The 14,397-nt window shown below is 48.0% G+C and overlaps 1 protein-coding gene across 1 annotated transcript in view; it reads right to left on the bottom strand.

Moving 5' to 3' along the window:
* Window positions 1-327: 327 nt before the first annotated feature.
* GJB7 (gap junction protein beta 7) overlaps window positions 328-14,397 on the bottom strand; it is a 54,516-nt gene continuing 40,446 nt past the window's right edge. Inside the window, exon 2 of the mRNA XM_029595465.1 lies at window positions 328-1,418. Within this exon, the coding sequence (XP_029451325.1) occupies window positions 597-1,391 (795 nt within the window). The 5' untranslated portion in view covers window positions 1,392-1,418 and the 3' untranslated portion in view covers window positions 328-596. The remainder of the gene's footprint in view (window positions 1,419-14,397) is intronic.

Here is a 14,397-nt window from a genome sequence, read left to right as displayed (position 1 = left end):
CTTCAGATGTGAAACTCCTATGAGGTCTCAAAAACCTCATGTGCTACAATAACTACTTTGTTGGCCCTTTAAAAGGTGTCACAGCCCAGCGAGGACTCCATTTGAATCCAGCAGGAATATGGCTACTAGAACTGCACGCTAAAGTAAAACCAGTTAGGACGTTCTTTTCAGGGGTAGATTGACACATGTTCCGAATCTCCTCCAGGTGGAAGCTTGGATTTTTTTTTCACATTTTATTTTACTATAATCACTGCAGTTGTTAGCACAGCACTAATCTTCACTTTGGCAGAGTGTACCACATGATATCACACCCAGTCCCCTCCTACATAGAGTAAAGGAGCATTTTATTTTTTCATGGAAAACACACACACTGTATATATATATTATTTTTCAAAACAATTTGCTTAATATTATTGTGTCCAACAGTTTATTGTGTTTTTTCACAGGGGTTTTTTTTTCCGTGGACCTGCTGACAAAGACGTCACAAGTTTAAGCACTATAACAGCCACATGTATTAAAGAGTTTTCCCCGTTTTGTGATCATTGGACGAAAGCTTGGTTCTACCTAGCCCCAAATGATGTCTGCACTGTAAACATTCATTCAGCAGGTATCGTCCTTTCTGGTCTTTCTGGAGTATGGGGGCTGACATCAGACTCAGCCTTCTGGGCTGGCGCCGCAAAGGCCGTGTCAGCGTGGTCGACATACTGCAGCTTCTGACACTCACACTGACTCTTGTTCACTCGCTGAGTGTACCTCTGGAGGCAACACCTTGTGAAGTGTTTGAAAATGAGATAAGTCAGCTCACTGACGTTCAGCACAATGCACAGCACCGAAGTGACCAGCACAAAGTAGAGGAAAATCTTTTTCTCCGTGGGCTTGGAAATGTAACAGTCCACTGTGTTGGGGCAGGGTGCCATGTCACACTTCACAAGGCGCGGAACGTTGAACCCGTTGTACAGCTTGTGGAACAGGACCAGGAAACCGATTTCAAACACGGATTTGAAGAGGAGGCTGATTATGTAAGTGCACCACAAGCCGCCGTCCATGCTGCCGGGGTCCTTGTACAGTTTCTTCTTGTACCTCTTTTCCCTGTTTTCCCGGTACGCCACGTGCAGGACGACCAGGAGGGAAGGGGTGGACACCATGATCAACTGCAGGGCCCAGAGTCTGACCTGGGAGATGGGAAAGAAGTGGTCAAAGCAAACATTCTCGCAGCCGGGCTGCCTGGCGTTGCACTCAAACTCCTTCTGTTCGTCCTTCCACACGTGTTCTGCTGCCACCACGTAGACCAGCAAGCGGAAGACGAACACAACAGACAGCCAGATCCTCCCAATGCCAGTGGAATACTTGTTGACTCCGCTTAAGAGATCTCGAAGGAATGTCCAACTCATGATGTCTGCTCAGTGGCGGCAGGAAGTCTATAAGGAAATAAGCGTCAGAGTGTCTTTATAAAGATCAACACAGTCACAGTCAAGTTGCTTGCACTTGCACAAGAAATATAACCACAATGTAAATTAAGCTACAGACTTAAGGCAAATTTATTAAGCTGTGTTAGGGCAATAATGCATGCTATTGACTAATTAGTGCACATTAATCAGTCCAAAATGCACATCATCACCCTAACGTAGCATTAGCACAGGAAAATGTTGCATGCAAATACATGCGAAGCAGCTTAATGAGCAAAGGGAATAACGCAGCTTGTGCTAAACAGCGGAAGCCGTGTTATTCCCAGAAAGTTAACTACACTTCCAGAGGTGTAGTTAACTTTCTTCTGGGAGCATTGGCAGCCTATCACGTGTGCTGATGCTCCCGGCCATGATATTAGAGGGCCTCTGGCATGAGTAAAACGCCTTTCCCCCTTCCAGGGGTGGAAGACCCTGATGTGGTAGTCTGCCTTGCCTCCCCACCCTGCCCACAGAAGCGGTAAAAAAAGATCCCTCCCTCATGCCTTGCCGTCAGGCAAAAGGGAATAGGCGCCCCCATTTGATGGACCCTCCCTTCTGATCCTCAGACAAAGGTAACTCAATGTCCCTGGGGTCCAGTGGGTGCAGGAGCAATCCCCACTTGCTTCTGCCTTGTCAGCTTGTCAGTGCCATTTTAAAAATGGCACTGGCTGACGCCTGCTACTCCGTGGTCGTCGTCCCCCCCCATGCAGAAAGGCAAAGAAGCATCTGGTCAACCGGGGCAGGAGTGAGTGGGCATCGTTCCTGCTTCCATGGGATCCCCAGGGACTTGAGCTACCTCTGTCTTAGAGGTAGGGGGTGAGGGATGGATCTCCCAAGGGGGGCAGCCCACTCCCTTTTTTTCTTGGGGGCTGGGGTTTGAGGAAGGGTCCCTTTTTTAAGTGTGGGGAGGGGGCTGGCTTTACCCCACTACCCCACCAGAGACTTGTTCCCCCAGAAGGGGGCCTTTCCCTACTGTGATGGGTCCATTATAAAATTCTCATCAAGCGTGCATGCATGCTTTTTTCACCTGCTGATCGAGCCATGGATACTGAATCTGTCCTCTTTTGTTTACAGTTCTAGGGTGGGGGATCTGGAGCAAGCGGTGGAGGGAGGAGGCGTACTGTGAGACGGCCTCATTCATGTGATAATGGGCTGGCTGAACTGGTGGCAGTCTTGGCAAACTGCTGCTTGGAAATGTGCACACAAGTAAGTATTTTAATAAGCAAGATATGCAGGTATATCAGCAAACTTTATAAAATACTTGTTTCCATGCATAAACTTAGGGTTATTATGCAACAATTATTTAATACATAAAATATATGAACCTGATTTTCAAAAGCATTTTCACACTTAAAAATGGGTTTTACCTGTGTAAATGCAGTTTATCGTGTAAGTGGGCTTTTGAAAATTGTTACAGTATATGCAATTGAAATGTTCATAGGATTTACCATCGTAAGTGCACTTTACTCAGGTAAATGGCTTTTGAAAATTGCTACAAAAGTAGCTACATTTAAACATGTAAATCCTTTTGAAAATTCACCTCGTGCACATACTTTTATAAAATAGGTGTACAAACCGTGTGGGTCCCTGCAGTCAAATATATGTGCACTGAAACATATGTGCATACTTTTGGGGTAGTTATACATCCTATTTTATAAACCACGTGGCTCGCACTGCACATTACGTTTGCCTGTGTGTGCTGAGTTACTCACATTATTGAAAATTACTCTCAATTAACCTAAATCATAGCTTAAGCCTAAATCTACTATCATTAGGAGCAGCTAGAGGCACTTCAAACGATATAGTTTAACAAAATGAAGTAAAATAGTGCATAAAAAAACAACTAGAAATATTTAAACTCCCTTAATGCTGTACACAATGCCTGAACGCCAGCAATGCCTCTAGCGGGAGGAGGCAGGACCTCGGAGGCATCAGCCATCGGGCAACAAGAACACACCGGAGGCCAGAGCAGCTCCCATACTGGGGGAAACCAGTGGGACCTTCCAGGCAGGGCTTCTTGCTGGCACTTCCACTAAATCAGGGCATTCTCTGCAGGCACTCCCCAAGGGTTACTTCTACGTTCTATTTTCTTGCATCTTTCCCCCTTAAATACAGTCGGTATCTTCTCCACTAGTATTTTGCAATGGAGAGCGGGAAGCTGCTCCCCTTGGAGACATTGGTTTTCTTGCACTCACTCATCAGAACAGGGCAGGGCGTTCATTTTTTGGTGGCTCACTTGTGGTCTTATTTGCAACATCAACAGTGCTTTTAGCCGCGGAGATGGGCTACGCACATACATTTACCTGCAGTGGGGGTGTGGAGAGGTTCTATTCTTCCACAAAAAACTATTATGCGTGCGCCTTGGCGACTGTAAATGCGTGCCAGTAGCTGCTGCGGGATAATGATCAAAGAGAAAGTTATGTGGATGCGTTCCCTTTCAAAATGTCTTTGGGTAAAAAGTGAGACACAGACTGTATGCCAATGCAGGCAGTTACAAAATTTCACCTTAAGAGGGTAATTTTCAAAGGAAAAAATCGCCTTTTACAAAACTTCCCGCAGGTAAGTTTTGTTAATTCCCCCCCCCCCCCCCCCCGGACGGAGCAGAGCAGTTCCTAGGACTGGAGGAGGGGAGAGCTTTCCATTTCCACATGTACGTTTCCATTTTCAAAAGAACGTGTGCACGTTTTCAGGAAAATATTTGCGCGGATGTCTCAGCGGGTGGGGCTCGGGCGGATGGATCTGGCGGGATGATGTTCAAAGCGCACCCAGGCGCATAAAGTCCGCCGTGGATCTTGAGGGTCACTTGGGTGCAGAGTTGCCAGCCGTGGGAGGGGGGGTGTCATTTTGTAACAGCCCACCTCAATTTGCAAGCCGTTAAATGCACCAGTTTCCAAAGCAAACCCATGCGTGGCGGCTTGCTTTGAAAACGGTCACAGCAAAACCTCCCCTGCACACGTCACGGCTGCTGATTTGTGTGGAAACCTTAGGCGCAATCCTTTTCCAGAGCTGGAGAGTGAGCAAGTAAATCCAAACCCTGTCCAGAATCCATTGTGCGCATATCGGTTGTGCAGCTTTCCAAAGGGCCGTTTCTCTGGGTTAAGCACTGTTTCAGCTGCAGAAGTCCCTTGGAAAAATGACCCTCTCTATGCCTAACTTAAATCTCTCCGACTGCATATAAAGTCAGTGATTACTTCTTGTAATAGGCATTCTTGGAGAATTACCCTCCCCTTCATAAACTTTCTGTTATGTGTTTGAAGATTGCTATCAAGTCACCCTTCCGTCTTCTCTAGGCTCCCTTGGTGTCTAATATGTCGTGATCCGCCTTGAGCAGAAATTCTAGGAAGAGGCAGAATAAACACAAGCTAATAAAATAAACTTGAGTCCTTCAAACCTAGACCTCATCTCATTTTTTGTTCCTGTCCTTTGGGCTTTCTCCCGACTCTCCAGGGTCCTTCGCCATGAAAGTTGGTCTTTAACTGAGATGGAGACGCAAGTGGCTGCAGCGTTTCCTTTGTGGGTAAGTGAGCAGCTCAGCACAAGGTTGTTTTTCTTTATTGTCAGGATGCAAATAAATGTACATGAAACAAAGCTCTTTTTTTAGCCGATTACAAAAAGCTGATGTGCATATGAATAATTAAACAAAAGCTGCTGCTGGGAAAGAAAACAGGTATTATATTTCAGTTTATGGAAACACCTGCTCTGGCTCTTACTGCCATGAAAAGGCAAGGCCATATTTCTTACAGGCAGAACTGGGCTCCATTGCACAGTTGATGTGTTTGGACAGGGGTAGGAAAAAGGAATCTCCTCTGATTAGTTTGCAAGTTTTACTTTATTATAAGAACATAAGATATGCCATACTGGGTCAGACCAAGGGTCCATCAAGCCCAGCATCCTGTTTCCAACAGTGGCCAATCCAAGTCACAAGTACCCAAACATTAGATAAATCACAAGCTACTTTTGCTTATTAATTACCGTAATAGCAGCTTATGGATTTTTCCTCTAGGAACTTATCCAAACCTTTTTTAAACCCAGTAACACTAACTGCTGAAACCACATCCTCTGGCAATGAATTCCAGAGCTTAACTATGCGCTGAGTGAAAAAGAATTTTCTTTGATTTGTTTTAAATGAGCTACTTGCTAACTTCATGGAGTATCCCCAGTCCTTCTATTATCTGAGAGAGTAAATAACCAATTTACATTAACTTGTTCAAGTCCTTTCATGATTTTGTAGACCTCTATCATATCCCCCCTCAGTCGTCTCGTCTCCAAACTGAACAGCCCTAACTTCTTTAGCCTTTCCTCATAAGGCAGCCGTTCCATGTCTCTTGTCATTTTGGTTGTCCTTCTCTGTACTTTCTCCAGTATATCTATATCCTTTTTGAGATGCGAAAAGTACCCGGTGTTGCTCAGGTAGTCTGGTCTATAACAGCCTTGTGTGTGCGTGCGCGCGTGCACCTGCATATAAGTATGTGCTAGTGCCTATGGGTGCAAGGGTCAGTGCCTGTGTATCCATGTGGATGCCTCTGCCTCTCTATCTGGGTGCCAGTGCCTGTATGTGTGTCTGCTTGTCTGTGTCCCTGTGCCTGTCTGTGCATAGGTGCGTGCATATGTGAGCCTATGTGTATATGTGAGCTTGTATGCAACTGTGTACACCTATGTGTCTATGCCTATGCTTGCCTGTCCCTGTGTCTGGGAGCATGAGAGACAGGGCTTGGCAGACAGAAAGTTTGTGTGCTTCTATGTGTCTGCCCCTATGCCTGCCTGTCTGTGTGTGGGAGTGTGGACAGGCTTCACTGACAGAGCATATTAGTAAACATTAGCTGACGTTGATTGAGTTGTCTGGTCAATAACAGCCTGTGTGTGTGTGTATGTGGGGGGAGTTTGTGGGTATGTCTTTGTGTGCTTGGGGAGTATGTGTTTGTGGGTGCCTGTACCTGTATTAGTGTGTGTCTACCTGCATGTATCTGTGTTGGTGCCTCTGAGCATTTGCGCCTGTACCTACGAATATACATGCATACCTGTATGTGTGAGTGTTTGTGCACCACAGTACTTTGCAGACAGAGCACATTGTCTATGGACAGTGCACTTTCCACTGTTTGTTTCAGGCACAACTTGGTGACCACAGACAGACATGAGAGTGTGACTGACTGACTGACTGACACAAGCCTTTGATATAGATAGATAGTCATTAAAACTGCAATAGATGAATCATACAGTGAGCTCAAGGGAGGGATTTTCTTTTCTTTGTGCCTTTTCTACTGATGTGTTCCCAAGTTTTCTTGATAGATGATACTGAAGACTACACTACAGTGCTTTATGCTTCCTGGCACTGTCTTCAGACCCATTTGTGCCCCTTCAAAGAGTGTAGTTGAAGTTACATTATGTTCTCAATCACTTCATTCAGGTACCTTGCCCACAAACAGAAAATTGTTTATGTATTCATTCATTAGCAATATCATTTTTTCTTTATGTATTCCTGTGAGTAGGTAGTGGGATTTTAACAAGAAGAACTGCATCATGAAGAAAATATGTATTTCACCCAGATTCACGTATCATGTGCTGGCGGAATAGCTGGGTGGTTGCGACAACTCACGGAGCTCTGATATCCGGTGGCCCTAGCGTGTGACCCTTCTGCAAGTTATGTATAACTTCCTGGGCTCTGACTTGGATTGACTCTGTGTCCTCTGCATCAGGGACATGGTTACCTATGTGCATTAATTGGCACAGCACTGTGCAGCCTCACAGACTGATCCAATTGACAGGGCTATTTTTGAAGGCTGTCCCCCAGCTGCCAGATGTACCATTATTCAGAAGCTGAAAAAACACAAGGAAAAAGAATTGTTTGATACAGAAAGGAAAGGCCTAGCAGTTTCATCGCTGTGAATTACAGCAAACCAATGTTTCCCCAACCCTATCCTGAATATCCGTATTGAATATGTATGAGATAGATTTGCGTGCACCAGAGAGCCAGTGGCTATCCCCAGGCTGGTGAGCTAGGCCTCCAGGATTGGGCTGGGAAATGCTACCGTAGACTGCAGTTGTAATGCTAACACTATATTCCCGGAAAGCTTTTCTAACGAATGCTACAAGACCGATGCTAAATGATATGAATCTGTGTGAAGTGTATGCACAGCTTCAAAAGATCTGACTTTTTATGTAATGTTTTGCTCTGTACGGACTTGTTACGATCCCCCCTGTTGCTGCGCTACAGGTGGTCTCTAACCTTCCACCGGAGGCCGCTCTGAAGCCAGGGCCTCGCCTGTGTTCCATCCGGGACTTGCTCCAGGGCCTGAGAGGCCTAGCTGTGCCTGTGGCTTGCATGCCAGCGTTTGGACTTCCTGTTTGGCGACGCCCTTCTCCTAGGGGCCGGCCCGCAGCTCTCTACCCCACTTATAGGGCCAGCGGTGGGCGGTCCTGGCAAGCTCCTCCCAGGGAGTTGCCTTCTACCTCCAGTATATAAGGACTTCCTTGTCATTTGCAACGGGCCTTCGGATCGGGCTCTACAGTCGTCTGTAACCTTGCCGATCCAGGTCTTCCGTGATCGCCTATGCCTTGATGGGTCCCTGTCCAGTGTCTCTGCCTTGATGTCTGTTCCTGACCTTGCCTTGATGTCTGTTCCTGAAGCTGCCTGATTCCGTTCCTGTTCCAGTTCCGGGTGTTCCGCCCTATGTCCTCGTCTGGTTCCTGAGCCTTCTGTCCTGTTGGGCCCTGGAGTGGCCAACAGGAGGGATTCGTCCCCCGGGCTCTTGAGCTTCCCTGCCTGCCAGCCGAAGGGGCTTCGGATGTCAGTATCCCAGCATCGGAGTCCCTGCTCGCCTGGATCTTCCGCTTTGTCTTCCCTGCACCCTCCTTTCCTCAGCGTGGTCCGCGACCAGCCTTCCTGGGCTGTGTAGGGCGTGTCTGGGACGGGGTGGTCCGCGACTCAGTCCCACAGGTGGGCTGAGTAGGGCGCCCTGATGGACAGTGCCATGTTTCCTTCCAGCCTTGTCTATGATGTCTGCACCTGCCTTGTCTATGATGTCTGCTTCAGCCTTTGCCCTGATGTCTCCAACATCTTGCTTCAGCCTGTCTTGGATGTCTGCTTCAGCCCCCGTCTGACGTCTTCAGTGTAAAGGACTCTGTCTGCCCTCGCCTCTGTCCGGCCTGCTGCCCATTGCCGTTCCCAGCGGCAGGTCCGAAAGGGCCGGGAACAGTCGGAGGACCGTTCATCAGTCAACTTCCCAGTGTTGGCTACCATGGGCGTGCAGGTCCGGCTGAGGGTCAGACTCTGTGCCTGCTTCTGTACCCGCCTGGCTCACCATGCCTGCCCAGCTCACCTCCCACGGTGTGGCTGGGGCTCCTCCCTAGATTTTGCCGTGGCCCAAGGGCTCACCACCAGCTCAAGACGACCGCGCCCGCGCGCGCTCGTAACAGGACTGATGTCTCTCTCTCTGCCCCTAACCATTCCCGAAAGCCCCATCTCTCTTCCTTTCCCACCCTCAGCTTTCAGAATGACACCATGAACTGTGCTCGGGCCCCCCCCCCCCCCCCCCCGGGTCTCCCGTGAGACAAGAAGGGCCGCAGAAACCCCCTTCTTCCCACGAATTTTGACAGTGTCCACAGAATTGCCCTGGAAGGCATCCACAAACTTCGGCTGGGCTGTGAACAGGAAAGCTGTCCTGCTGCAGGTTGCAACTCCTCCCCAGCCTGTGCTAACTGGGTTGCAGGAAGGAGAGGAGAGCAGCCGCGGCAGACTGAGCCCGTGTGCTCCTCTTCTGCTGCCCAGGGCCAGAGTTGGCTGAAAGCTGCGGCCAGGGCCTGGCAGCAGAGGAAGAGGACGCTGCCCACATGCTGCCGCTGCTCTCCTCCTGTTTCCGCAGCCCAGGCAGTGAAAGGGGGGGGAGGGGAGGAGTACTTGGGAAGGAGATGGGTGGGGGAGGGGGGTTAATAGAGAGGGTGGAGAGGAGTTGAGTTCAGGGGCCGGTGGGGGTTTGAATAGAGAAGCTTGAGTGATTGATTGAATACAGGATCCGGCAGGGATCTGAATAGAGGGAATGCTCTTCAAGTTAAGGGGTCTAGAGTCTGAGTTGGTGGGGCATTTTTATGGTTGTTATAGAGGGATGGTAACATGATTTACTATTTTTATTGTTTTAATGGATGTACTTTGTTTTATTGTTTGTATGACTTTAGGTGCTAGATAAACATGTACATCACTTAAGAAATTTTTACCACAAAATTGGAAAGCGAATAATAAATTTTATAAATAAACAAACAAATAAATAAATAAATATGTAGGGGTAAGGGATGTCGAGTAGAGGGGTTGTTGGCAGTTTGAACAGAGGAGTCAGTATGTGTAGGGAGCTGAATAAAGGGGTCAGTGTTTGTTTAGGGAGCTGAACAGAGGGGCCTGGCAGGGGTTTGAATAGAGGGATCAGTGTGAGGGGTAAAGAGAGCTGAGAGGCCAGTGAGTGTTTAAGGAGGTGAATAGAGGGGACTGGCAGGGGTTTGAATAGTGGGGTCAATGTGTGTTTAGGGAGGTGAATAGAGGGGCCTGGCAGGGTTTTGAATAGTGGGGTCAGTGTGTGTTTAGGGAGGTGAATAGGGGGGCCTGGCAGGGGTTTGAATAGTGGGGTCAGTGTGAGTTTAGGGAGGTGAATAGAGGGGCCTGACAGGTGTTTGAATAATGGGGTCAGTGTGTGTTTAGGGAGGTGACTAGAGAGGGTTGTCGGGGGTTTGAGTAAAGGGGCAGTATGTGGAGGTTAAATGGAAGGATTTGAGGGTGGAGTGTGTGAAAGGGAGTGTGGGGGAGAGTTCATGGGTGTGTGGGGGTACCTGAGATGGGGACAGGAAGAAAAGGAGAGTTTAAGGACCATGGGGTGGGGAGAGGGGCAAGGCATCAGAGAAGGGACACCTTCCGCTCTGGATCCCAGAACCTCCTCTTTTACCTGTAATCTTGAAGACGTAAGTCCTTGCTTCTAATCATCTTATGATTTCACAATGATTTGCTGCCTTAATTTTGTTGTTTAAAATATCCATTTATTGAAACTGATTTGGAGATTGTTGTATCCCCCGATGAACAACACAGTGGAAATCGCAGAATAAAAGATACATTAAATAAAATAATAAGATTCAGACAGCAACCAACAAAGACATTGAATTTTACTGTCTGGGAAAACAAATAAGCAGAGGGGTAACTCGCTGTTGTGGCTGTTACTCCCCTTAACCAATAAGCCTGAATCTTTTGATGCAATTCCCAACATTGCTCTCTGCTTCAACGGCAAGAGGTGACAGAGAATTGGACTCAAACAGCAACCAACAAGGGCCCTGACTTTGATGGTCTGGGAAACTGATAAGTATGAGGGGACTTGTATGGCACGACAGATGCTACCAGAAGCTTGCTGGGCAGACTGGATGGACCGTTTGGTCCTTTCCTGCTGTCATTTCTATGTTTCTATGTAAGAACTCACAGGGCCGCTGCAAGGGTATTAGGCACCCTAGGCGAACCTTCTGCCTTGTGCCCCCCCTCCCCAGTCCAGGCCTCAGCTCCGGCCCCGACCTCATTCACTCAGACAGGCCCCCTCTATTACACACACTTACATTCCTTGTCTCATTCACACACACACCCTTACACAGGCTCCCTCCCTCTCTCTCACTAACACCATTGCTCTCTTGTACACACACAAATCCTCTCACGCATAAACAGAGGCACCGCTCGTGGCCGAGTCTCTACTCCTCTCAGCCATGAGTGGGATAGGCGCCACTCGTGGCCCCACATGGCTGCTCTTTGCCGCCCCCTACTGGCTGGCGCCCTAGACAACCGCCTAGTTTGCCTATTGGGAAGCGCCGGCCCTGTGAACTCAGAACTTCCCTCTCTGCCCCCTCCTCACTCCCATCACCACCTTCTCACCATTCTGTTTTCCCCAAGTTCCCAGAACCTTCCTCCCTCTTCTACTTGCCCAGTCTTCCCACCTATCCATACCCAATACTCCCTCCTCTTCTCCCTAACTCCAATCCTCCCTCCCGCTCCTCCAACCTGAAATCTCTTCTCTCCGATGATGTCACACAGCCGGGTATTTAAATTCCAGCTGCCAACACAGGATTACCTCAGCAAAGGTCGCATGCCAGTCTTCATCCTTGCTCCAGCCTTTAGCCTTGTTCCAGCCTTTAGCCTTGTTCCAGTCTTCAGCCTTGCTCCAGTCTTCCGCCTTGGTCTTGTCTTCTGTCTTGCTCCAGCCTCATCCTTGCTCCACATCCATCTTCAACTTCAGCCTCAGCCTTGCTCCACATCTGACTTCAGCTTCAGCCTCAGCCTTGCTTCACGTCTGTTTTCAGTTTCAGCCTTGTCTGGTCTCTTGCCTTGGCCAGCTATTCGGTTTTGACCATAGTCACAGTCTTCTGGATTTATCATAGTCTGGCTCGTGCAAAGACTCATTTGCCCGCTGTTGGTGCAGCCCTTATTTCTGTCCACAAGGTTGCATCAGTTATGCCACTGCAAGAGGGGCTCATGCTCACGTCACTCACAACCGGTTGCTGAGGCCATGAGCTCAATGAACGCGTCCCCGCAACTGGCCATCACTATGTTGGCCACCCAGATGCAGAAACAAAAGACTGAATTGAATGGTCTGCTGAACAGGTTCATGCAACAGGCCCAGCAGCAACTTGAACAAGTAATGATCTCAGTGCTTAGATGTGATACAAGCCCAACATCCGACCTCAGTCCCAGTACCAGCTCTGGCAAATCCTGCACCAGCACCCATTTGGACCATGATACAGCTTCCACCACCACTGAGGTATAGTGGGGACCTCAAGGAATGCAGAGGGTTCCTCAAACTCTGCAGAATGTATTTTGAATTACAGCCGGCATATTTTTTTTTGTTTGCGTCAAGATTATGTATATGCTTTCCCTATTGGATGGGCTCGCTCTTGCCTGTGCTTCTCCCTTGTGGGAACAAGATGACTTACTCCTCAGGAACTTTGATAACGTCCCACAACAATTTCGCCTGATCTTTAACCATCTCGGTCATGTCTCGTCCGCTGCCACAGAACTTCTTCATATTCATCAAGGCACTTGCTCAGTTAGCAATATGCAGTAGAATTTCATACCCTATCTTTTGAACTCTGTTGGGACAAAGATAGTCAAACTGCCATTTTTTGGCAAGGTTTATCTGGGAGACCTTTCCCCGACCCTAGAAGCACATATTGCCTTGGCTATTCGAATAGATCTGAGATTTCAGGAACAAGCTCGAGAGAGAAAGAGCTCCTATCAGGCTACTCCTGTAGCTCCTAAGTCTGCTAAGTCACTCGGAGTCTTCCCCAAAACCACCAAAGATTGTTGCCTTCAAAGAGCCCATGCAGTTGGGTAACATCCGACTTTTGGTAATTGAAAAACAAAGGCAAAGATGGCATAACCTCTGCCTTTACTGTGCAGCCAAGAGACATTTTTTCATTTGGTGCCCCAAGAGACCGAGAAACTCCGAAGAAACAAGTCTAGTTGGGAGGGCAGTTCTTCACCATCCTGCTTCCCCTCCATAATTGATGGTACCAGTGTCCCTCACCTTTGGGAAATACTCAGTTCAAACTGAAGCTTTAATAGATACTGGAGCCGGAGGCAACTTTATTCAGGATTCGCTGTTATGCCAATGTGGCTGCCCTACTACTGGCTTGACTACTCCTCATATTATTTCTTCCATTTTTGGATAATCCTTACCCGGCCACAGGACCACAACCACCAATATGATATTCACTTCTATGTGTTACCTAAGGCATCCAGTCCTCTTGTACTTGGATGACTTGACTTAGACTCCATCATCCAGCCATCAACTGGAGCACCTTACAGATCAACCACTGGGTCCATCTTGCCGGGAAAATTGTGCCACGTCATCTTCAGGTGCTCCGCTTTAGATTACCTTGCCTGAAGTATCAGATCTACCACTCCTGTATACATTCTGTTCCAGCTGATGTTATGAAATGTGCCCAGGAGCCCTAGCATTTTGCAATTCTGCCAACCACCCCAAATCTCCGAAGTCAAATGTCATGGAGGTAGAAGCCACTGCCAAGTCAGTAGGGGCTGTCCTCAATCAACACAATAATCTTGGAACTTATAACTCATGTCTTTCCTCTGTCAAAGGATCCTTGTCTGTGGAACAGGACCAGTCCATGAATACATCTTCATGTCAACTTTGAAATCTAAGATTCCCTGAACATCATATCAAGACCCCCTTGAGTTTCCTGATGGAATCGATATTTTTTCAACATTTCCCCAGAAGCCGAAGAAAAGAGGCTTGATAGACTTATAGGAGGTGTTACTGTTATGTTTACTGCTCACGGGTTGGCCCCGTGAGCGGTAAACTCACCCTGACAGTGAGTTTACCACTTCACTCACCCTGACGCCACCAGCTGAAGACTGCCGCCACTCCTGCTCCCCTGTTAGGTGCACATGGCGCATGGCACACACCAAGTTATAAAGGTCCCTTGGCAGGAACCTATGCTCTCAGCACCTTCCGATGTTATCAGACAGCTGAGTATTTAAACCCCAGCCTTGCAACACAGGATTGCCTCAGCAAAGATTACCTGCCAGTCTTTAGCCTTACTCCGGTCTTTAGCCTTGCTCTATGTCTGCCTTAAGCCTCAGCCTTGCTCCACGTCCATCTTCAGCTTCAACCTCAGCCTTGCTCCATGTTGGTCTTCAGCTTCAGCCTCAGCCTTGTCTGGTCTCTAGCCTTGTCTGGCTCTTTGGATCTGACTGTAGTCACATCCTTCTGGTCTTATCATAGCCTGGCTCGTGCAAAGACTTTTTTGCCCACTATTAGTGCAGATCTTAGGGCTCTGCCCACAAGGTTGCATCAATTGCACCAAGGCAAGAGGGGCTCATGTTCACATTGCTTGCACCACAAAGAAGGTCATTATTAGTCAATTTGATGTAAATATTTTATCGCGGCCAACCGAGAAGGGGGACAGCAGCAATAAAATAACA

This window comes from Rhinatrema bivittatum, chromosome 3, assembly GCF_901001135.1.
Source record: "Rhinatrema bivittatum chromosome 3, aRhiBiv1.1, whole genome shotgun sequence".
NCBI classification, from domain to species: domain Eukaryota; kingdom Metazoa; phylum Chordata; class Amphibia; order Gymnophiona; family Rhinatrematidae; genus Rhinatrema; species Rhinatrema bivittatum.
This window is presented reverse-complemented; position numbering and strand designations above follow the sequence as displayed.